Raw genomic sequence first — 25,806 nt, 5'->3', positions numbered from 1 at the left:
CGCGGACTCTAGAGCACAGGCTCAGTAGCTGTGGCACACGGGCTTAGTTGCTCCATGGCATGTGGGATCTTCCTGGACCAGGGCTCGAACCCGTGTCCCCTGCATTGGCAGGTGGATTCTTAACCACTGTGCCACCAGGGAAGCCCTCCACCAGTCCTTCATTGTAGTTATACTGAAGCCAGATTACTATAGGGAGACCATTTGTTTATGATGGGCATTTTGTTTATTCCAAACCTCAGTCCTTCAGATGGTATAAAGAAATCATGCCTTATCAGGACTCAAGGGAATATAGAGATCATCCAGTTTAACCTCCTCACTACAGATGAGAAATCTGAAGCACAGCGAGTTGGGGGGTATGCCCAAGAGGACACAGCTAGTAAGTAACCAAAATCTCCTAACTTTGAGCAAGAGATCTTTTGGTGAACCTATGAATTCAAGTATTCAATTCAATTCAATCATAGTTCAGTGAACTATGATTCAAGAATATTAAACCAACAGATTGCTCAACCGTTGGGCCTCAGCAGCAATTACAGTGTGATATATACTGCTGGGTTCTTGGCATCACATTAGATGCTTTATCAACAGTTTCTCCCTGACCTGGCCAAGCACTTAATATTCAAATGGAAACACTGGCATCTAGCCTAAAGGGTCCAGAAAGAAACAAACAATTCACTATTTCTCCCTTTTCCTCCCAAGACAAGTCAGTTTAATTATCAGTAATCTTCATCAGGTTTTGATGTTTCCTGCTCAGAGCCAATGTCAAGCCATGATCATGAGTAGTTGCCAAAGCAGCAACATGGTAGGACTTACAATTTAGATAAGTCACTCTGATTTCAGCATAGAAATATTGATAGATTAGAGGAGGGAAAGAAGGGCAGGCCAGTGGGGCTAGGAAGAAGCTCATGGTCTGGGAGAAAAAGGAAAGGGCAAGAGGACTAGAGGGGCTCAACGGGGTCCGAGGAGAGCCTCATGGGAATAAGAGTGAGAGAGCCAGGAGGATAGGGCATTATTCAAGTTTAAGGTTTCATAATTATAAATCTGGTGCTAATGAGATCACAGTCAGGGAATTAATCCACATTTAGGTTGGTTATTTTTTACATCTACTTTGACTTCTACTGCTGCTGCTGCTAGAAAGGGTTGTATCACTTATTGAGCCTTACTTTCTGCCTTCTGTCTGTAAATGCCATGAGCTCACTTAATGCTCATCCTATACAACCCTATGAGGTCAATTATATTATCTTCCTTCTACAGATGAGGAAATTGGAACTGGGAAATGGTAAGTAGCTTGCCCAAGGTTACACAGTTAGAGCCAGCAGCTGAGCTCAAAAATCCATTGGTTTAATGTAAAATAGATAGCTAGTGGGAAGCAGCCGCATAGCACAGGGAGATCAGCTCAGTGCTTTGTGACCACCTAGAGGGGTGGGATAGGGAGGGTGGGAGGGAGACGCAAGAGGGAGGAGATATGGGGATATATGTATACATATAGCTGACTCACTTTGTTATACAGCAGAAACTAACACACCAGTGTAAAGCAATTATACTCCAAATAAAGATGTTAAAAAAATATACTAGTACAAACAATTAGAAAATTCAAGAGAACTTTTAAGTAATAAAATTAATAAATTAAAAAAACCCCAATATACTGTAAAAAGAAAAAAAAAAAGCATTGGTTTGACTCCACAGCCCATGCTCTTAACAACCATTTCATGTTCTGTTATAGATCTTTAGCATTTTTACAGCAATGCTAAGTGCTAAGTGCAAGTATGGTACTTCCCAAAGCCCACGTTTGTATCTACTATGCTAAGCCACCTCCCTAAAATATTTCTCTTGCCTCTAATTTTCTATTCGCTTAGCCCATGTGCCCCCTTGGGAACCATTTAGTTTGTCCCTGGGCACGATAAGTCTGATTCCTTTGGCATAACCATACAAACGGTTCTTCCGTTTTCTGAATCAATTAAGATTGGTCATGTGGCCAAGAGTGAAGTGGACCCAGAATTAGTGCTTAGGACTGGACTTTATCTTCTGCCGAGTACTGAAGATACAATTACTCCTTGTAGGCCCCTATGTAGAAACTGTCTCACTATATTAATTCGCTTGATATAAAAATATACAGATATATTTTTCAATGCTACCATACATTTACTTGTTTTGTTGAGATATATTTCCTTTAGGGCTCCAGAATGGTGAGGAACAGCGTTACTACTACTTGCAATAACTCTGCCAGAAAGGGAAAGATTCAGAGTGTTTTCTATAATTTGCCACTCAATTAAAAACTATCACTAAATTAAAAACAATAAAATTGCACAAAAAATCACGTTATCTAAGTCCCTTTCTAAGTACGCAGAATGTAGCGAGGGCCAGGCGGTATAGTCTTTAATTACTAGGATTATAAATAGGAACAGGGAATTTTTTGTTCTTTAGCTAGGGCATGACTTTTCCCAGAGTATTCATGATCATCTAATTTTAAATAGAGCTGTAACACATTATGGGTGTGGTGCCAGGGAGCTCAGTGGATTATAGTCCAGTGATAATGAGGCCACATTTACAGGCCTTAATCCCTGGAAAGGCCAGCTAACCCTCAACTACTCACTCCAACATTAAGTCTAAGCAGCTGTTTCCCAGTGTGTGCCACTGGTTTCAAGAGGGCCTAGACAGGAAAGGGGGGGCGGGTGGCTTAATACAAGCTCATTACTATGGCTGGAAAAAACAACTTGAAGTGCAAACTCTGCTAATGGTGGTTGATTGAGTGGCACCATCTTTCTTTACAAGGGACTGCACACAACACAGGGCATTTAAGAGCATTAAGTAGAACAAAGAGCATCTTCCATTGCTCCATAAACATTGTTCTTCACAAATGCTAATGTATTTCCAATCCCCTTCATCACAAAGCCTATTATGAAGCTCAGACTACATCTATTTAGTGCCTCATAGCTGTGTTCTACCTTGTACGGCCCAAAATAGATCCGATGAGGAAGCAAATACTTTTGGGGTGGGTGGTCTCACCCAAAGAATCGCTTCTGTAAGCACTCTAGACACCACTTCGGCTCTTGCCCATAGTTTCTTGAGCAAAGAAAAACAAGTCAGAGCACTTTATTCTCAGCACTTATCCCTGAGTTCTATGCTGTACACTACTTTGTCAGATTTGCAAAACAAGCTGTTATTCATCAAGTCCTTTAAGAAACAAGTTTCAAAAATATTCATCTTCCATATGGGAACTTCACATTAGAGTTAAGAAAAAGAGGGCTCCTCACTGAGTAGCAGAGATAAGTCTGAAAAGTATCTAACATGATATATTTACTTTCTCAAGCATTAAAACTAAAATTAATTTAGAGGGATGGGGATTGGGGGCTTCCAAAAAATGTTTGTTTGCCATTACTGATGAATTGGTTGTATCATCATTCTACATAATGATACGATTGGCAAAGACCCAGATGTTAGACAAAAATTCCTTTGGTCGGATACATATCTTTACGCATAGGAGGAAAATGATTTCAAGAAATGCTCCCACTGTCAGTTGCTGACAAATTTAGCTGCTTGGCTGATCTAATCTATACGAAGAGATACTACATGCAACAAAGATACTTTGGCATAATACAAACATGGGCTATATTGACGAATGGATTCTTCAGGATAGCCTTTTGTTTTGACACATAATTTCTTGTTAGAATTCCTTTCTTAAACACTTTCCCCTTTGAAGATCAGTGTGGGGACAGCTTTTATTATAGTACTAAAATCCCACATATTTGAACACGGTTGTGTTGAGAGTGTGGACAAACAGGCACCCTCAAACATTGCTGGTGGGAGTGTTAAATGGAACAACCTCTATGGAGGGCAACTTGGAAATGAAAAATGCACATATCCTTTAATGTAACAATTCCACTTTTAGGAATTCATCCTAATGATAAATTCGCATATGTATGAAATGGCGTGTCAGGATCTTCACTGAAGCCTTGTTTATAGCAGCAAAATATTGGAAACAAACTAAATGTCTATTGATGGGGCCTAATTAAATAAAGTATGGTACATCCAAACAACAAAACACTGTGCCTCTGTTAAAACGAATGAGGTATGAACATGGAACCATCTCTAAGACATAGGCACATAATAGAAAAGGAGATATATAATGTTTTAACATTTGTGTTAAAAATACATGCATGGCGTGCACGTGCACACACACACGCACAAAGAGAAATGTACCATGTATACCCAAATACAAGGTAAGGGGCTCTCCCCCAATTTTTTCCTCAGGAGAAAAAGAGAATTGCCTTGTATTCAAATCCTTATAAAATCGCTCATGTAATGTACTAATTCTCCATATCCATTTATTTTTATCCATAAAGTACAGTTCAGGAGAGATACATTAGGTTGAAATAGTCTCAATCAATGCTAGTTTTGGACTCTCATAAAGAGTATCTGTCAGAATTGGAAAGAAATGATGTAAATAAATTATTTCTAAAGGTATGACCTCGTAACTGCAGGTGTTAGATATCATAAACAAGCTTTTTAAAGGTCACTTTCAAATTAATGCACTGAAAAGGGCTCCCAGTAGCCAAAGATGGGACAGTTTGACCATCAAAAACAATAATAAATGAGATTAATTGAAACAAACAGAAAACATAAAAAACCCATGAGTTTATAAAGATACTTTTTTAAATAAAAGAGAATGCCTTCTTCTCCCACTTAAAAAAAATCAAAACACCTTTCATTGGACACTTTTGGAAGTAGCTTGGGTACCAACATCTTACACTGAAAACTGGCAATTTAAAAATTAAGCATTTATCTTGATTTCCCTGTATGAACTATATTTCAGGGTAACCAAAGACTCCCTAGCTGAAGAGACAAAGTTCTTTTCAACAAAAGTATTTTAACTGATAAGTGTAGAAGGAATGACAGAATTAGAAAATTGCCATTCTGTTAACCCCTCATGAAATAATTGATTTGGGCAATAATCATCAATAGATGAAACCATCAGATGAAAGGCTGATGACAACTTTGCAGTGGAGGGGACAATCACCCACTGAATCTTCTGATCAATCTACTCATCACTAAAATATGGGACAATTAGACACTGTACCTCCTGATACAATATAATATGAAACATATAGCACCACCACCTATGAAGAAACCTTGCCAAAAATTGAACCCCAGCCTAATTAAGCTTCTAGATCTAACTGTCGTTTATAGGAGATACAGGAAATATGGGAGCAAGATAAATGGCATCAAATGAAACTAATAGACAAATCTAGAAAGTGTATATTCTACAAGATGCTGATGAGTTTCTTCAGTAAGTCAGTGGTAGTGGTAAAAGAAGGCAGATGCTTTAGAGTACAGAGACTTAAGAGACACAACCAAATGCGATATGTGAATCTTTTTTGGATGCTGATTTGAACAAATCAACTATACAAACTGCAGTTTTGAGACAACTGGACAACTCTGATTATCGACTGGGTGTTAGAGGTTAAATTTTTATATATATGCGTTATAATGGCATCGGGATTATATTAAAAACATTGATAAATGTTGAATTTGGGTGATAAGAATATGGGAGGTCCTATACTATTTTCTCTACTCTTGCATAAGTCTGAACATTTGTAACAGAAACTTTAAAAAGTGATATAGTAGAAAGTTACGTTGTGAAGATTTAAATATACACCTACAGGACAGATTCGGAAAACAATCATCTTAATGTTGTATAAATGGGTAATTGTAACTAGAAATAACATATCCAGGCACAGAATCATTCAAAAATAGATTCAAAAATATTCAAAATGTAGATTCAAAAATATTTTATCTCAAAGATCTTAGAGGGAAGTCAGATGATGTACTTAGCTAACTGCTGGGAGACTCAAAAAGGGGCTCTGGGATTACAAAAACAATACAGATGCAGAGGCAGATTTTGAATTATACCGCTCATGAAATGTGAGAGTAGAAAAATCTCTCCTAATTTATACATGATTTTATACAATGTGTGGTTTTAAATATGTAAATAAGGGTGAATTAACAAGTTAAACATCACAAGTAGACATTCACCATTTATTCATATATCTGATAGTTTGTGTATTTAGGTGAGTTAAAAAACAGTGCGCCACCTAATATTTGAGCATACATGGTATGTGTGAGCGCACATGCACACGTGTGTATGTGTGTGTGTTTGTATGTGCGTGTATGTGCGCAGAGATTCTATGAAAATATGACATACGAAACCAGAAACAACATCTTTCTGGAAGTTTCCTTTGTGCAGGGTAACTGGGAGGCTGAGGGAAAAGGGTTGGAGGGACATTTACTTTTCACTGTCTACTCCTCTGTACCTTCTGAATGTTATACCATGTCCAATTATTATCTACTTAAAAGAATTAAACTCAAACAAACAAACAAATAAAAAACCCCACAGTATTGCTTGTATCTCTCAATTTGTTTCATAACACAGCCCCAACTGATCTTTCTAGCATTGTATCCTGTTAATTCCCCTGCCAAACTGTACCTTTGACTGTCTATAGAATTGGAATTCTTGATTTAATTCTTCTGGTCTTTTTGATACTCATTCATCCAATACTTGCTGAGTATTTACTCTATGCCAGACATCGTTGCAGGCCCTAGGGATATCAAAACGAATGAAACCTACAGTCTGAAGTGAGTGTTCATTTGGTTTTCTTCAACGGAAACTTCCCATAATCCCAACTTGTTAAATCCCACACCTTCTCAAGTCACTATTCAAACGCACCCTCCTTGAAGAGTTCTTCATCATATCTCCTCCCTGGCTATAAGTGATCTGTCCCTCCTCTCTGTCCCCATAGCTCTTTATAATTACATTACATTACTTACTGTATTTTGCTCTATATAATAATAGTAACTGTGGGTGTGAATTTACCCCTAAAAATAACTTATCGTTTATGGAGTCCTTCACTATGTGCCATGTACTGTGCAAAGCACTTTAAATACCTTCTCTCATTCATTTCTCACAACCTTATGAGGTATGTGAATTCTGCTTACAATGACAGAAAACTGGTGCTTAAAGAAACTAAGTAACTTGCCCACAGCCTTCTGATTTCGGAATCTGGACTCTGTCTTTCTCTTCAAATTTTCCAAAAATTCTCCCTTTATTCCATCATGGTTTTCAAAGTTTCAAGCAATTTTACATGTCTAGACAAGCTAAGATATAAGTGGTGTAGACATGCCCGTGCGGATCAAAGCTGTAGGACTCAGGACATACACAGAAAAGATGAGTTAGGGCTGGGGTAGCCAGAGAGAGAGATTCATGGGGGAGATGACAGTGAAAAGAGTGTGTGGATAAAGTATGGGGGGAAAGGTACACGCATTTGGGGGTAGGGCGGACCTGCTTATTTCTCGATACAACTTTCCGCTTCTCCCCATCAAATGTTCAGAACCTGGTTCTTAACTACTACTCTGTACTACACATAGTAGGCCCTCAACAAAAGTTCGCTGAAGGAAACACGTTATTTGTTAAACTGGATCCAAACCATTTCCTCTGAGCTGCTTCCTCAAAAATATTTGTTTTATTATAATGTTGAAGAGAAAACAAATAGAAACCTCAAAGAGAAAAAGAGTCTGTTGTTCAGTGCATTCTCATTTAAGGAAAGACCTTAAAATGAATTCAAATCTATTAATGAGAAATATGTTCGGACAGCTGCCAATGTTCGTGAATTCAGCCCTCTGTTACACAGCTACTGCTTATTCAGGGATTACACAGGTTTGCCAATGATAGCTGTTGACTGAAAATAAATATTTAATTTTGCTGTCTCACCCTACCTCATTTATTAAACAAGTTCTTTTATATAACTATCCTAAAGAGTGAAGATTCTTTAAGTCTCCACCAGATGTATTTCTGACAAACTCATATTGTCAAGTTAATGATAATTTGGGGGGTACCGGTCCCTTTTTCTTTCTTTCTGTTTTTTTAAAACTTTACATACATCTGCTCAAAATATTTAGATTTGGTGGCCACGTACAGAACACTTTTCACAGCAAACCTGATGAAATAATGTCATTTTTAGCTTTCCACTCACAGCTATGGCCTCAAATGATTAGACATGCAATTCTGAATTTGATTTATGGAAGATGGAGCCCAATTCTCTGGCTCCAGGCCTGAATGCTGGGATGGCAGAAACCCACACTGGAAAAATTTTGTTTTCCAAGTAGATGAGGGTGATTAATGGAGAGGTTCCTCTCAAATCCGGCTCCCAAGAGTAAGCTGCTGTGCTCCAGGGAGCTAAAAATGGAAATACTGGGGCTGATTATTCCCAGCTCCAAATGATTACGGACATAGGTTTGAATGTCACCATCAATGAAAAGAAAAAAAAAACTCTATAAATTGAGAGTAGAGACTAGTTTATCTAACTTGGTCAATACTTCATGGGAAAATCCATTGAGAGCAATTTAAGTAAAAGAAAAATTAATTTAAGTGGGTTCTTTTCTGGTCTAGAGAGAAATAAATCAATATTTTGCTCATTCCCTTTAAAAATTAAGAACAGAGAACAAAAATCTACTAAAAATGAAAAAAAATCATAATTCGTTAATTAAATAAATGATAGAGTTACAGTAAATAAATAGATTTAAGTTACTAGCTTATATCTTAAAAAGCTACATAATTACATCTTGATTTTATATTATGACCATTTTGGTTGGGTGCGTGTGTGAAAATGGCAGAAGGTGAAGCCAACATGGATGAAAAAGACAGACACAAATACCTAAAGGAGAACAAAATCAGATGTGGTGAGGCTGATCTAGTGATTATGAGAAACAGTTAAAGACACACTGCAAAACACAGAGACAGAGACAGAAAGAGCAAGATACACATGTATATACTCATGAAAAGACAGAGGACAGAGGAAAGGGAGAGCTAGAAAGACAAACATTTTCATTAGTTCAACAAATATTTATTGAGGCCAAAACAGATCCAGAGAGATGGGGGAAGCAGACAGGGGAAGCTCTGTAAATCCCTGAGCTTGGCCAAATGAACTCTGATTGTTGATCGAAACTGTACAAAATTGTTTTGGGGGGATCCACCAAGTACAACAGCACTGTGCTAGACAGTAAAGGCGACAAAAGGATAAATCAAAAAGACTCCCCACCCTCTAAGGGCTTATTTAAAAGTTGAATGGGGTCTATGAGTGAACTCTCTGCTGGTTTCATCATTCTTGAAAATGATGAACTCGCTGGGAATATAAAAGAGACCTTTCCGCAGCGGCAAGCAGGATTTCTCCTTTGATTTTTCATTTTAGATTATAAAGGCTTTACAAAGGTATGCAGAAATAGAGAACTTTCCTTTTGCACCTTCAGAGGTCAGAAGCATAAATAACAACCAGGAGGGGAAATCTCTTTGGTATGCCAAGTTGTTTGGCAGCCTAATCTTTGCTCTTGGAGAAATCAGTCTTGCTTCATTACCTAGTATCTCCCAGAAACCATCTCTTACTTTTTTTCTTTTCTAAATTCAATGATATTTTTGGCTCAGTTGGGTCTAAGTGAGAATGAGCAATCAAAACAAAATTATAACATTTTCCGCTCCTCAAAAGACAACTCCGAATATGAAAACACTTTATGAATAAATAAATAGCTCCCATTTAAACCTACAACTAGGGCAGTGTTGTCCATTAGACATATAATGTGAGCCATATTTTAAATTTGGGGGAAACTATATTTTAAAAAGCTCAAAAGGTGAAATTAATTTTAATAATACATTTTATTTAACACAATATATGTAAAATATTTCAGCATGTAACCAATATAACATCTATTAATATGATATTTTGCATTGTTTATTTCATAGTAACTTTTTGAAATCAGGTGCATATTTTATACTTGTAGCATATCTCAGTTTGGACTAGCCACATTTCAAGTGCTCAATAGCCACATGGCTACCATATTGGACAGCAAAGGTCTGGAATGCTACTTCTCTATGGATTGTGTATCACTTCCTATTGTTAGCTCCATCAAAGATCCAACTAGATTAAACTAAAATCTAAAACGTAACTTTTGGGACTTCCCTGGTGGCACAGTGGTTAAGAGTCCGCCTGCCAATGCAGGGGACACGGGTTTGAGCCCTGGTCCGGGAGGATCCCACATGCCGCGGAGCAACTAAACCCATGTGCCACAACTACTGAGCCTGTGCTCTGGAGCCCGTGAGCCACAACTACTGAGCCCGCGTGCCACAACTACTGAAGCCCACGCGCCTAGAGCCCGTGCTCCGGAACAAGAGGAGCCACCGCAATGAGAAGCCCGCCCCCGCTCGCTGCAACTAGAGAAAGCCCGCGCGCAGCAATGAAGACCCGATGCAGCCAAAAATAAACTAAAATAAATTTAAAAGGTAACTTTTGCCTTCCAAGTCACTTTAGTGCAAAATACTGTGTTTTTTTAACCTGCCTTGTGGTGTTAACCTTTTGGACAAAAAGAAAGTGAGCTGAGGTTTGTACATGGACTTGAGAAGGCACGGCTTCCTGACTTAAGTAAAACAACCAGTTCACTAGAACTTCTAGTTCATTAGGAGTTAAGGAGGAAAACTCCAGGTGAAACAATGGCTACAGAAGCCAGCCCTGCCCTGCACTTAGGTGAATTGAGTAGGCATGTCACCCAAGGTACCCTATTTAGCCTCTTCAAGCGTTCATCAGTATAGATTGTAAGTTCCTTGAGGGCCCACACTATCATTAGTGAGCTCTGTTTCTCTCTCATTTAACACAGTGCCTGGCATATAGTTGGTGTTCAATAAGTGTGTGCTGAACAAATAAATTAATTCAAATAAATACAGTCTCTCATTTGCACTAGACACATTTCAAGTGCTCCACAGCCACATGTTAGTGGCTATCATATAGGACAGTGCAGATGTAGAACATCTCTATCAGCACAGAAAGTTCTAGGGGACAGCACTGTCCTAGAGCAATGGGAAGAAATACTATTTGACTTGTTAAGTTTTAGGGGCCCTCTAGAGACCACAAAACCTTTTTTTATGAGCACGTGAGAATACCAGTGATAGCAAATGACAAAGAAAGAAGCAAGAGCACAAACAGGTATATATTTTGCCCTCCTAGAAAGTTTAAATGCAACAAAATTACGGTTTCCACTGCACGAAGACACTTGGCCCTATATTTCTCCCTTAGTTTCTACCTCCTTCTTAGGGTCTTCTCACCTTGATTCCCACCAGGCACAGTGCCCAAGAAGTGTCCCTCTTACCCTCTAGCCCAAATGTCTAATGAATGTTTTCCCTTATTTCCCGAGATAAGTTGGCAATTTCAAAAGAAACTTTAGTAAAAAAGCTAGGGGGAAAACGAAATAAAATATAAAAAAATCACAAAAACAGTCAAGCTTATATACAGTATATGATTTTTCCATTGGCTGAGGGGCTAGCACAATTTTGCAGGCACATTAGCTGTATCCCTTTCTTCCCAGCCCCTTGTTTCAGTCAGGAGACCTCTGGGGTGCCTGGCATACAGTTGTTGGTACACCTAAATATCTTGTCTCATTTCCCATTTAAGGACACCCCTTTAGAATGCTTCATTTCTCTTTAAACAAAACATTTCCCTGTTTCAAACCCTATTGCCTACTCAGGCACTCCTGTTTAGTTTCACATTAAGGCTTGAGAAACATGTCTAATTACAGCTGGCTTGTAGAACTGGTGACTCCCACAGTTAGCTCTGGTGAATGATCTAGCCCCCTGGTTTCCAGGTCTAGCTGATGGTCAGAATTATCTGAGAAACTGTTCCAAAGTTCAGATTACTGGGCCCACTCCAGGCTTCTGAATCAAATCTCTGGCAGTGGAGCCTGGGAATCTTTATTCTTACTAGCATACTAAGTGAAAATGATGCACTCCATCCCATTTAGGGATTATTGATCTATTTCTTCCTTACTCAGATAGCCAACTCTGCCCACCTCTGGATTATTCAATAAGGACCTTCCCTACCATCACTCTGTCACTTTACAGTTTGAGAACGAAACAGGATCTTAAGCATAACATCCATACAGATGTAGAGGGGGACAGGGATAAAGGGGGTTTTCATACAAGCTTAGAGGTTTCTATAACTCTACTGCTTTTCTAGAGGAATCGGTTTGAATCGTCTAACTCTATGGGATGAAAGCATCCGTAAATAATTCACTGTTAACCTGACAATAGTGAAGATTCCAGCAGGATATGTTCCTAGGTTAATTAACAGTCTGCCAGCCAGAAAGGCCAATATTAAGAATGCAAAACATGAATATAACCTAGAAAATGAGAAGCATAATTTACCAGAAATTCAAGCTGTTATTGCATTTTAATATATGTCTCTGGTGCTCATCTTTTGATAGTTCACATAATAATCACTTACCCTTGACCTATTTTTTCAAATCTTGTGTATTTTTTCTTTGGGTCGCCAACACTCACAATGCTTCCTGAGGGGAGGGAGGGAAGAGAGAGAGAGAGAGAGAGAGAGAGAGATTTAAATTGATTGATTTTCCTCTATTTAATATTAAAATTTAAGATGCCAGAGTCAATGACAAATAAAATGTTAGAGCAATATTCTTATGTGATTTCTATAATTTATATGGATAATGATATATTTTATTAAAGTAGCAAACAGTAATATATTAATTAAACTAGTAGTAATAACCTAGATGCTTACACTCAAAATTGATGATGTTTGGGAAACAAGAAGGACTGAACATAACCCAACATTTATAAAAAGTTCCCATAAAAGGATACTGTAGATTAGGAGATAAAAACATCTAAGGACTTGTACATAGTATTTAATAAAATCACTATCTTCTCTGAATTGGAGTAAAATTGAGTGCTGCAGTACATTCAGTTTTGCTGGACAAATATCTCTTGAGCAATTAATATGCACCCAGTACTGCACTAAGGGCGATGGGGGATGGGGAATGGCTCTAACAAAGAATAAAGGTTAATCATAAAGTAATGAGGCTTACTGTTTTAAAAAACTTACATCCCTGTACACCTGAAACTAATATAATATTGTAAAACAACTATATCTTAATAAAAATTTGTATGATTATAAAATAAAATCCTAAAGAAACCTCCATACATCCCTGAACCTAGGACCCTACTAGCACTCCAAACATTTTTAACAGCTTTACTGAGATATGATTTCCACACCGTAAAGTTCACTCACTTGAAGTGTACAATTCAATGGCTTTTAGTAAATTTTTAGAGTTGTGCAAAGTTACTAAATTTTACCATGATCTCATTTTAGAGCATCTTTAGCATCCTAAAAAGAAATCTTGTACCTGTTAGCAGTCACTCGTGATCCCCTCTTTGCTTACCAACCCATCCCTAGGCAACCACTCATCTACTTTCTGTTTCTATAGGTTGTTGCAAACACTGTGGAGTAAGTTTACAAGCCACACAAGAAAACCATTAATTTATCATGTTTGGCTCTGGGAAAAAAATATTGGTTTTTTGCAATTTCAAAATTTCAAGGCCACTACTCAGAGGAGCAATACTTGCCACCACTCAGAATAAATCTAAAGGAAGTGACATTGCCTCTCCAATGCAATGCTCAAATAGGTACAGAAAAATTCCGTGCCATGGCAGCATCGTGGGAATAAGGTCTCAAGTGGACTACTTTGAAGGGAATCATTTATTTGGATACTTCTGGCCCTCCCTTCTTTCCTTATGGAAGCAAACATCAGTATCGTTACCTTTAAGTTACATCTTACTAACATGGCCCCTATTCAAAGAAGTGTAGAGTCAGTTAGTATAACAAGATTTATACACATGAACTAATCCAGAGAAGGTCTGTGGAGTCTATCTCCTAATTGTCACTCTTATCCATTCCCTCCTCTTCATACCCATGGCCACTGCCATTGTTCAGGTCTTCAACATCTCTTGTTCAAACAATTGTGCTAGTCGTTACCTACCTCTAAACTCTGCCTTCTCTAATTCCTTTTCCACAATGCCTTTGGAATAGGGTAACCACGTAACTCATAAACGAAGACTATCTTGGATAAACTGAGATGTGAGGTCAGCCTACTTCAGAGTGATTTCACTCCATTATCTGCAAATCGTCAAAAGTTCCCCCTTACTACAGGATCAATTTCAAATTTCTTAGTCTGGCATAGAAGGCCCTTTACCATCCAGCAGCATCTAGCTCCTACCTAACCAGTCTAACCTCATATTATTCCTCTCCTCTCCATCCCTCCGACTTTATATCCTAGCAACACCATCACTATCCAAGGCTTTGGTCTTCAGACATGCTCCCTCTTTCCCTTTCCTATCAAACCCATGAATTCCTATTTATTATTTAAGTATAATATCAAGTCATCCTTTGTGAATTCTTCTCTGATCATTCTAATGAGACTTACATGCTTCTTTTTGAGGGCAGGAAGCTTGTCTTTTCATCCCTGTTACTTCAGTGCCCAGAACAGTGGCTGCCACTGAATTTGTTGACTAAATGAATGTGAACAAGAAAATATGTATTCAAGAGCTAAACTGTGTGCTACAGACAATACTTCGTGCTAATTTAGACATGATCTATTTTCTGGGCTAGTGAACAACTTAATTCAGACCTACCAGTAGATAGTATACCTGGAAAAAAATAATAAATTAAATGTTTCATTCACGGATTGTTCATCCATGGTTGTTAGGTTTGTTGTTGTTTGTTTTTTGTAAGAGAAGTCCATGTTTCAGTTAGGTTAAATAAGACTCACAACATGTGAGTCGTTATAATTATTTTCCTCTTGTATTCCCAATCTCAGTCAATGGTACTACCATCTGTCTACTCAGTAGCCCGAGTCAGAGATCTGGGAGTCACCCTGACTTATCCCTTACCTTCACTCCCCACGTGTAGCTGCCCACTGAGTCCTGGGCCTATATCTGTTTACCTCCTAGATACTTTTTGAATCTGTCGTTTCCTCATTACTACTGTTCTAGTTAGGCCCTCACCATTTTTTGTTTGGGCTATTCCGACAGCCTCCTAACTGGATTCAGAATTTCCAGCCTCTGCCCACTCGAGTCCAGGCTCCACACCTCTGTCAGGATGCTCTAAGTGCAGACGTGATCACGTGATTCTCTGGTTCAGGGGTCCTGGATGCTTCCTCAACACCTACAGGGTAAAGCTCAAACTCCTTGGCATGGAATGCAAAGTTCTTTGTATCTGGCTCTTGCTTCATTCTCCATCTCATCTTCCCCACTTCCCCACTAGAACCTTATGCTCTCACCATATCAAACGAATTGTAGCTCATGATCAGATCCTGTTTAGCGATTTTGCTCCCTCTCTTAAAACTCCAGTCCCCATATCCACCACCAGTTCTACTGATATATTCAAGTGGCACTGAATAAGTTAACGTTCCCAACCATATACTTTTATACTTTCTTTACATGCTATTCTCTGCCTGCAATGTCCTTCTTAAGTTTTCTTCCTGGCAAGTCCTTGTTCATGCTTTAACTCAGCTTCAGTTATGCCTCCTCTAGGAAGCCTTCCCTGATTTTTTTTGGAATAAAGTTAATAATTTCCCTTCTCTGTACTGCTATTGTACCTTCTCTCTCTCTCTCTCTTTCTGCCTCCTCTTTTGCTTTTTTTCTTGTTTTTGCTCTTGCTCTCCTTCTCTGTACTTAATACACCATCTATCTATATCTATGTATTTGACATCCCCTTATAGACTGTGTCGTAAGGACAGGGGCCATGTCTTTTCATCTCTGCATCCTCAGTGCTTCCTCATATAATGCCGTAGGTGAAATACATTGGTTACTCAATAAATGTCTATTGAATTAAACTCAAATAAAATTAGGACTTTCATTTAGTAAATGCCCCGTATTTTAAGGCAGGGGTTAGAGAATGTATTTTACTTGAGCTATCTCTATAGAATACCACCAATTTAATGATTTCTGAGTTGCTATTTCATTTTTCAAATTGTCTCACAGATTTCTACATCACTGAGAACTACCCTCCTTCAAGCCAGCTATGAATGGGTAAGGACCTAGAACTTAAAAATTTTTTTAATGAAATGACGATTTTAAAGTCACTTGAAACCACAGTTTTATTAAGCAAAGTCTTCTAAGAAAGTTATACCATTAAGTTGCTGAGCAAACTCTTTTCCATAGACTGAACAAAAGCAAATAAGCTTCAGCCCAAGCCACTTTCTGAATTATGACCAATTCCAACTGGCAGGCTTTAGTTAATGAGGTTTTTATTTTATTATTTTATTTTATTTTATTTTTATACAGCAGGTTCTTATTAGTTATCTATTTTATACATATTAGTGTATATATGTCAATCCCAATCTCCCAATTCATCCAACCTCCCACCTCCCACCCCTTGCTTTCCCCCTTTGGTGTCCATACATCTGTTCTCTACATCTGTGTCTCTATTAATGAGGTTTTATGGCAGTAAATGATTCAACTTTTATTTCCATGGTATGCAGGATAAAAACAAAAACAAAAACAACAACAACTGGGAATAAATCCTTTCATGAGGATTACCAAAAGACAACCATTTTGATGCGCTTCTGCTTCTGAATTTAACGGCTATTCAAAGAAAATGGCGTCCTCATGCCCATTACCGGTCACAGGAGAGCGTGTGCTGCCATCTACCGCTGCTAAACAAGTGAACAGGAGGCCTTGTGTACCATTCCGAATTACAAAACAAGCTTTTACAGTGACCTCCTTCATCAGAGCCATTATAATTTGTGTTCATAAATTATACTAAAGAAAGGAAAAAAGTGGTACACAATAGGCATAAAGAGACAAAAATCAGCAACTCAGAATCCAGAGGAGAAAATGATGGCAATAGCAGAACAACTTCCAACCAGAGCAATTTCCTAAATGAGAAACAAACCATTCACTTTAAAGTACAAGGATTTAAGAAATCACTAAATACTAGTGTTTGAAAATAGGGTTGATGATGTGGTTTCAGGGACAGAAAAGTCCAGCAATGTGTTGTCCTACATATCAAATAAACTAAGTTGAACTCCAAGCATTAAAAGACTGTCTGTTTGGCATAATGAAGGTTTTGGTTTCTGAGAAAAAGCAAAAGAACTCTCTAAACTAATGTTAGTTCTATCTGAGGGGGGATTCGGAGAAAGAGTTTTGAGTGGGGAATGCTGGGGGAGGGGAGGGACTGGGGGGGTGATTGTACAATTTTGCTGACAGTCAGCACCTTTTGAAAAATGTCACTAGAATGTAGGGGTTTCTTTATTTTCCAGCAGATTCAGACCAGACCACAGTGAACAAGGCAGACCCAGGCTATCTGTCTGTGTAAAACTGAAAGATGATCTGTTCATTTCAGCCATTAATGATCCCATGGTCTGGCTCCCACAATCAGTATCTGTGTGGCAGAAGAATAGCCTGACAGCTATGTGGTCTGGGCTGCCCACGTCATAGTAATCAGATCCCTGAGACTGAAGGTGAGGCCGCCCTCCCCTCCTCCCCACGCTTATGGTGGGGTCCACCCTGGTATGGGCCGTAGGCCATTCTCCTACCTCCCTGTCTCTCTTTTCCCTCTCCTTTGCCTCTTAGTCCAGGCTCCTTTACGCCTTCCCCAAGCTCCTCCTCCTCAGTGATTTCTGTACAGGGCCCATACATCTGGGATTATTGCTGGTTTCAAACATTCTGTCCCCCTGAAGAGCCTAGGCCCCAATTTTGTATATTGAAAAATACGGTTGCTCTCATGGTGGAAAAAACAGCATAATAATTCTAAGCAACTATTCATTGTGCTGGGTGTCTTACATACTTTGCCTCATTTGGTCCTCACAAAGTCCCCATTATACCAGTACAATCATCTCCATTTTTCAGATGAAGACACTAAATCTTAGAGGAGCTGAGTGACTTGTCTAAGGACACACAGCTGGTCTGGGTCTATGACTCAGACTCAGTTATGATTCACTTCAAAGTCTGTCCTATTGTATTATCTTATTAAGGCTTTATATTCATGTAATAAAATAGTAACTACCATTTATTGAGCACCTATTGTGTACCAAGTACTGTTGCTGGAGGTTTTTACATACATTATTCTCATTGAATTATCATAATGCTATAAGGTTGGTACCATTATTATCCCCATTTTTCTTAATGAGGAAAAAGAGGTCCAGAAAAGTTAAAATAACTTGCCTAAAGTGACACAGTTGGGAGCAATGGGCTTGTGATTTGAATCTGGGCCTTTCTGACGCCAGTACCTGTCCTCTCAGCCATAGGTTGGGCTACATAAAATCCATCCTATAGACAGAGTCCTAAAATGTAGTTACCATTCTCATCCCCATTTGGCCAATAAGAAATGAAGGTTCAGAGGGGTTAAATAACTAGCTTAAGGTTATATAAGCGAGTAAGTGGCAGAGACAGGGCCCAGAGAGGGTGATGGAGAAGCAGAAGCAGGAAAGACTGACTTTGCAGACTTTGCAGTAAAGCTCAGCCTGGATTTGCTTCGTGAAAAACACTCCTCCATTTCTTGGCAGGTGTGCCCTGCCGACATCTGTGAGCACAGGTAGGGTTGAGAGTTGCAGGTGGCCCACAGGCTGGAGGGAAAAAGATTCTCTCTAGGCCTAAGCATTCTCCAATAGAGAAAAAAACTGACTTAATTCTTAATTAAAAATGTAATCAAACATGGCTTTTCCCTCTTCATCATGTTGCTCAGTGTAGGGCAGAATAAACAACAAATTATAAAAACCACAGCTCCAGAACCATTACAGTTTGCAAGCAAAACAAGATCTTGCCCCCGCCTCAAAATAATGCCTGTTTCTCTGTCAGTGAACTTAAGAAAGCTCTAAATGTATTTTCATTATAATAAATCTACTGAGACTTGAAACAGTTATCAAATAATCAATTTTACTAAAGCGATGCTGCTAGATTTATAAAATCTGATGTAATCTCACAGGTCATGTAAAATAAAGGAAAAAAACTGAGGCAATTGTCTGAATACTTGAACTGAAATTATCCAGGTAATTCTTTCCTTTATTCCTTCCCTTTTACACAAATAGACAGTTGGCAAATGCAGAAGCAAAGTGGGTAATGGAAAGAGTATAAGCTTTGAAGGCAAACAGATTTGAATTCCAACTCTGGCTCTGCCACTCATTAGTTTGGTGATCTGGTCACTTTAGCTTTTTGAGGCTTACTTTCACTGATCTATAAAATGAGGCTATGAAAATCTACCACAAGGGATTACTGTGAAAATTAAACTTGATAATGTATGTAAAGTGGTCAGCAGAGAAGGCACTTAATAAATGGGAATTATTGCTGTTGTTATTAAGGAAATAGTTGGTATTAGCACTAGAGGCATGTTTAATCATGTACAGTAAAGTCGGTTGGCTAAAGTCCCTCAATTCCAGTTCTGAGCGCTGACAACTGCAACCCAAACCTTTGCCTTTCCAAATACCTCTGTGTCAGACTGTCTCAACATCAGCACTGTTGACATTTGGGGCTGAATAATTCTTTGTTGCGGAGGGGAAAGGAAGGAGGCTACCCTTTGCATTATAGAGTGTTTATAGGCATCCTTAGCCTCCATCCACTAGATGCCAGTGGCATTCCCTGTTCTGTGACAATAAACATGTCTCCAGATACTGCCAAATGTCCCCTGGAGGGCAAAATGGCCCTACGACCACCTCTGCAGAGTCTTCCTGTGGCCTATAGCCTGCACTGCTTTCTTCCTTTCCTGAGTTCTTTTAGACAGACAGTTGCATGAAACAAGATGGCCTCCTACTCTCTAATTGTATCACACTATTAAATCTTATCTTTCAAATAAAATTGTAAGTTTCTTAATATCAGGAAATTGTTTTTCTATAGTTTCCTCCAAAGACTCTGGCATAGAACAGGTAAGTAGGAACCCAGTCAAGATGCATTTGTCTGCTAATTTTTTCACCCATTCAATCAACAAGCATCTGTTAAGTGCCTTTCTGTACCAGGCACTTTATTAGAGCTGGATGTAAGGGAAAAGAAGACACAATCTCTGTCTTTAAAGAGCTCCCAGTCTAGTGAAGGAGACAGACAAGTACAGTGTGATATTTGCTGCAATAAAGGCAGTGAAAAGAAGGTCCATTGACTCAGACTGCGAGAGACAAGGAGGGCTTTCCTGAGGAGGTGTCTTTTGAGCTGAGGTTTGAAGGATGAGTAGGAGTTAGTCAGATTGGAGGCACGAACTGTAGATAACTAGTGGTTTGTTAGGTGCTTTTGTAGTATGAGTTTAACGAATGTGCTTCACAGCACTTTGACTCTTTTCAACAGAGGATTTTTTTTTAAATCTCTTTGACCCAGAAAGCTAAGTGGAAGAGGAGTGTTTCGTTAAATGGAGCGAGTGTGTATGCACAAGCCTGGGTACGCTAATGACACTGGGTACACTGGGTACACTAATGACACTGCAGGAAGGAGGCTGTGAGCATTTGCTGGCCCTGCCTCCCTGTCCACATAGCAATGTTCCTAAATTAAGAGAAAAGGCAATTTTATCGTGGCCACCCACTTTGATTGACTGTGTTGGGTTTTGAGGTTGAATTACCCATCATGATTGATCAGGTGGGGGCCCCTGGGGTATGATCATAAGATATTTTTCATCAGACTGATCCCCTTTGGGGGTATAATCTTACAATAAAACTTACTACATAATTCATTTAGTGAAGTTTTCACCTTAATTGATGTTTTTCAAGTGAAAATGCTTGGTTTCTGTGCAATTAGGAGTATGAGGGAGGGGGTGATCTGGAATACACAGTGAGTCTCAAACTTTTTATCTTGTGAGGTCAGGGAGCCTGGAGTTCATGCAAGCAGGTTCAAATTTTTAAAGGTTCAATTCCCACTCTAGGTGGAGAAACCCCCTCATGAAGAAACTAATGATGGCAAAACAAAAAACAACTCACTTAGCTTCTCTAGGATCTCCTCATCTGTCATCTTGGATTTTTTCCTTTGCCGATCTGTGTTTCTATACAAAGTACTGGAATTGGCGTTCTCAGCAGAAGGTGGTGTGACCTCTTTATTTGGTGCTGCTGGTGAAGCAATGGATTCAACCACGGAACGAGTGTAGATCTTAAAGACAAAAAATTTGGTTACAGATTAAAGACCAAAATAATGCTACAATTGATGAACCTACATTGACACATCAGAATCACTCAAAGTCCATAGTTTACATATGGTTCACTCTTTTTTTTTACACATACACACAATGATTTATTATCATGTACTTTCATAATTATTAGATGTATCCTTTACAGTAATGACTTCAGAAGTATCCATTTTTGTAGATCATTAATAAATTCAATGTTCCTTGAATCCAAAATCACTAATTGGGCACGGGTGATACAGATACTAGTGAAAACTCTATAACGAAAGAGTTGTAAGACCTTAGACAATTAAATCACTTTCCTAAAGTTTTAGGGTCTGATTATGCCTGATATGTCTCTTCTAATTCTCAAAATTTATGTTTGGCCTTCCCCTCTGAGTCTTTCTTTTCAGAAATGCCTTTTCTGTCTCCCATTATCTTTTATATGGGATGGCAGCCTCCAGGGCCATCAATTTCTGTAGAGATACTTACCAAACTGTATTTACCTACAGAAGTCAAGTAGGAGGAACTAGATGAGCAAACTATAATGAAGGTAGAGTTGGGCTGTTGTATTTTTGGCCACACAGAGAGTGGACCAATAGGATTATGATATTCAAGTACCCTATTTTTCACCACTTTCAATCCATCAATCATATGGTTCACTCTTAATGTTGTACATTCTATGGGTTTGGATGAATGTATAATGACATGCATCCATCATTATGGTATCACACAGAGTATTTTCTCTGCCCTAAAGATCTTCTGTGCTCCACCTATTCATTCCTCCCTCCACCCTGCCCCTCAACCTTTAATGAGTTTTTAAAGACAAGTGATTTCTATCAAAAAAAGATCTTTAGGGCTTCCCTGGTGGCGCAGTGGTTGAGAATCTGCCTGCCAATGCCGGGGACACGGGTTCGAGCCCTGGTCTGGGAAGATCCCACATGCCGCGGAGCAACTAAGCCCGTGCGCCACAACTACTGAGCCTGCGCGTCTGGAGCCTGTGCTCCGCAACAAGAGAGGCCGCGATAGTGAGAGGCCCGCGCACCGCGATGAAGAGTGGCCCCCGTTTGCCACAACTAGAGGAAGCCCTCGCACAGAAACGAAGACCCAACACAGCCAATAAATAAATAAATAAATAATTAAAAAAAAAAAAAAAAAGATCTTTAAGTTGCTTCAAGTATACTGCCCTTGAAAGCTCTCAGGAGCTAGTCTTTTGAGGCCCCCAAACATGCTGTGCTAATTGTGGTCTTGATGCCTCTGCTTATGCAATTCTTCCTACCAGATTCCCATGGCTTTTGTTCTCTTTCTTAACTTCTGCAGCAGTTTTAAAATTTAGCACTTATTTGTATATTGCTTGGTAGTATTCTCTAATTGTCATGTGCTAATCTGTATCCTCAAAACAGCAACCCCAACCAAATTTTTATCTTATACTCTAGTTCCGGGAACATAGATGCTCAACAGATACTAGGTGATTAACTAGATTCTGACTCTAGGACTATGCCAAAGGACATCTGTTGAATCATTTGGAAACGGTCACTTGGGACTTACTGATTTCGTATGCTCTGGTCTCGGTGCAATGACTGGTGGCGGCTCATTGTCATCTTCTTCTTCTTCCTCTTCTTCATCTTCTTCTTCAGACACAGGAGGAGCCAACGGAGGCTCTGATGCTGTTTTTGTACTCTTACGGGAAAAACAAAGTTTAAAGACCAGGTATTAACTCCTCATTGTTTTTCTTCAGAAGTGAGAAAAGGGGGATAAAATATCTAAGCATGTAGGGATAGGAAGGAACTTCATCTTTTACAAATGCACACAACCATCTACAATTTGGTGGCCAGAACCTGCCCACATTCAGAGATAAATTCAGGTCAGGATTTAAGCACCATGAAATTTGAAAAATTCCTTTTATTTTCCACTGAGCTCAAAAAAACAGTGAGCTATTCATTTAACATTTTCAAGTTCAATGTTTTTGAAATCAATGAGTATATTTTAAACATCAAATGAATTGCTATTAACGCCTTGAATTGGTACCGGGCAGATTGTCAATGTGTTGATTGACAGTTTGTCAACCAGCAAAGGGCTATTTTGTGCCTAAAGATCAGAGCATGCACGTGGATATGGCATAAATACAGCTCTGCAAATACTCACTAAGTACAAGCAAGCCCATAAATGTTTCTTTCCTGTTCAGCCTCCTGGAAAGAAGCACTCAGAGAATAACAGACATGAAGATTTAAGGAGTACTCATCTACATAAATAATTATTCAATCTCAACCAACAGGTAAATGGTGATTTGCAATGTGAAAAATTTCAACAACACCAAAAATAAGGACAGCAACCACAGTATCTAGGGTTGGTTCTTGATCATTCACATTAATGCAGGGGTAAAATGGTACCAAAGGTGGATTTTGAAATAACTATGGCCATGGTACTCAAAGTGTGGTCCCCAGATCAGCATCATTAGCATTATCAAGGAACTTGCTAGAAATGCAAATTCTTGGACTCTATCCAGACCTATGAATCAAATTCTGGGGGTGGGACCCAGCAATCTGTGCTATAACAAGCCTTCTGGGTGATCCTGATGCTTGCTTAAGTTTAAAAATCACTGAACTATGATATAGGTCTTTGTTGTTCAGTATGATGGCTATTCAACACTTAAAATGTGGCTAGTCTGAATTGAGATGTAAGGTGTAAGTGAAAAGTACACACCAGATACTGAATACATAATAAGAAAAAAAAAATATTTCCTTAACGCTTTTTATATTGAGTGTATGTTGAAATAAAAATATTTTAATATGTTGGGTTAAATAAAATATATTATTAAAATTAATTTCACCTATTTCTTTTTACTTTAAAAATGAAAATCAGAAAATTTAAAGTTACATATATGGCTTTTATTACATTTCTGTTGGACAGCACTATTATAGATGGTTTTTGAGTTTTTGCTGTGTGTGTGTGTGCATGTGTGTGTGTACTTGTTTATTTTTTGTTTATGCCTTTGAGTACACTGGCTCAGGCTAAGCCTAAAAAGAATTTTCTTTCTTTCTTTCCCTTTCTTTCTTTCTTTCTTTCTTTCTTTCTTTCTTTCTTTCTTTCTTTCTTTCTTTCTTTCTTTCTTTCTTTCTTTCTTTCACATCTTTATTGGAGTATAATTGCTTTACAATGGTGTGTTAGTTTCTGCTTTATAACAAAGTGAATCAGCTATGCATATACATATATCCCCATATCTCTTCCCTCTTGCGCCTCCCTCCCTCCCACCCTCCCTATCCCACCCCTCTAGGTGGTCACAAAGCACTGAGCTGATCTCCCTGTGCTATGCGGCTGCTTCCCACTAGCTATCTATTTTACATTTGTTAGTGTATATATGTCCATGCCACTCTCTCACTTCGTCCCAGCTTACCCTTCTCCGTCCCCGTGTCCTCAAGTCCATTCCCTACATCTGCATCTTTATTCCTGTCCTGCCCCTAGGTTTTTCAGAATCATTTTTTTCCTTAGATTCCTTATATGTGTGTTAGCATACGGTCTTTGTTTTTCTCTTTCTGACTTACTTCACTCTGTATGACAGACTCTAGGTCCATCCACCTCACTACAAATAACTCAATTTCGTTTCTTTTTATGGCTGAGTAATATTCCATTGTATATATGTGCCACATCTTCTTTATCCATTCATCTGTCGATGGACACTTAGGTTGCTTCCATGTCCTGGCTATTGTAAATAGAGCTGCAATGAACATTGTGGTACATGACTCTTTTGAATTATGGTTTTCTCAGGGTATATGCCCAGTAGTGGGATTGCTGGGTCATACGGTAGTTCTATTTTTAGTTTTTTAAGGAACCTCCATACTGTTCTCCATAGTGGCTGTATCAATTTACATTCCCACCAACAGTGCAAGAGGGTTCCCTTTTCTCCACACCCTCTCCAGCATTTATTGTTTGTAGATTTTTTGATGATGGCCACTCTGACTGGTGTGAGGTGATATCTCATTTCAGTTTTGATTTGCGCTTCTCTAATGATTAGTGATATTGAGCATTCTTTTATGTGTTTGTTGGCAATCTGTATATCTTCTTTGGAGACTAAAAAGAATTTTCATTCCTCGAGGACAAAGTTCCTGAGGCAGAAACAGACAGCCTACTAATAGACTGTTACATCGAAGGACCTCAGTCTGATTTAAATTCACTGTGGATTTTCTATAATCATGTATAAACCTACGGTGGTGTAATAGGTATAACCACATATCTTATTGGAGCCAGCAAGATTTATATACTGTGACAAGACAACTTAGAATTTATAAATTTGAAAGAATATTTGAATGCCTGATATATACGCTGAGTGGTTTATAGATTGAAGTTTATATGCTTACTTGATATTGTTTTTCTATTCTTTTTTTAATTTTTATTTTATATTGGAGTATAGTTGACTAAAAATGTTGTGTTAGTTTCAGGTGTACAGCATATTTATTCTTAGTTTAGCCAAAACAGCTGGGCTATTACATTGGGTTGTGGCTGCGTGGATAGCAACATATATTAATGATGTTATATTTCTAGATAAAAAATCAGTTTCTTTTTGTGAAAGACTAATTCTTCAGGGCACCTCAGGGCACAGGGAGAAGTTGCCTTTGGATTAATGATATTTGCTTTGATATTATTTTGTTCCAGAAACTTCTACTCTATCTTATGCCAGCTGGGATCCAGAATGCAACTAATCACTGTTCCTTGGTAGATGGGCAGGACCTGCATATAAGTTGACTAGTTTCTATATGGCAAACAATGCTATTTTAGTCATTAGGCAATATGAACCATGCCTAGGAATAATATGCTTTACGTGGGCCTATGAAAATATTTGAACTCAGAAATAAATCAT

At 38.6% G+C, this 25,806-nt stretch overlaps 1 protein-coding gene across 15 annotated transcripts in view; it reads right to left on the bottom strand.

Annotated features, from left to right (window-relative positions):
- PAK3 (p21 (RAC1) activated kinase 3) overlaps positions 1–25,806 on the bottom strand; it is a 275,538-nt gene that overhangs the window by 34,472 nt on the left and 215,260 nt on the right. For all 15 annotated transcript variants that reach the window (XM_068532427.1, XM_068532429.1, XM_068532413.1 and 12 more), the window contains 3 exons: positions 22,500–22,631; positions 20,773–20,938; positions 12,312–12,375 (listed from right to left, as the gene is read on the bottom strand). In XM_068532427.1, coding sequence (XP_068388528.1) covers positions 12,312–12,375; positions 20,773–20,938; positions 22,500–22,631 — 362 coding nt within the window. The remainder of the gene's footprint in view (positions 1–12,311; positions 12,376–20,772; positions 20,939–22,499; positions 22,632–25,806) is intronic.

This window comes from Eschrichtius robustus, chromosome X (genome assembly GCF_028021215.1).
Source record: "Eschrichtius robustus isolate mEscRob2 chromosome X, mEscRob2.pri, whole genome shotgun sequence".
In the NCBI taxonomy this organism is placed as follows: Eukaryota; Metazoa; Chordata; class Mammalia; order Artiodactyla; family Eschrichtiidae; genus Eschrichtius; species Eschrichtius robustus.
The sequence above is the reverse complement of the archived record's forward strand: the minus strand, read 5'-3'. Positions and strand labels throughout refer to the sequence as shown.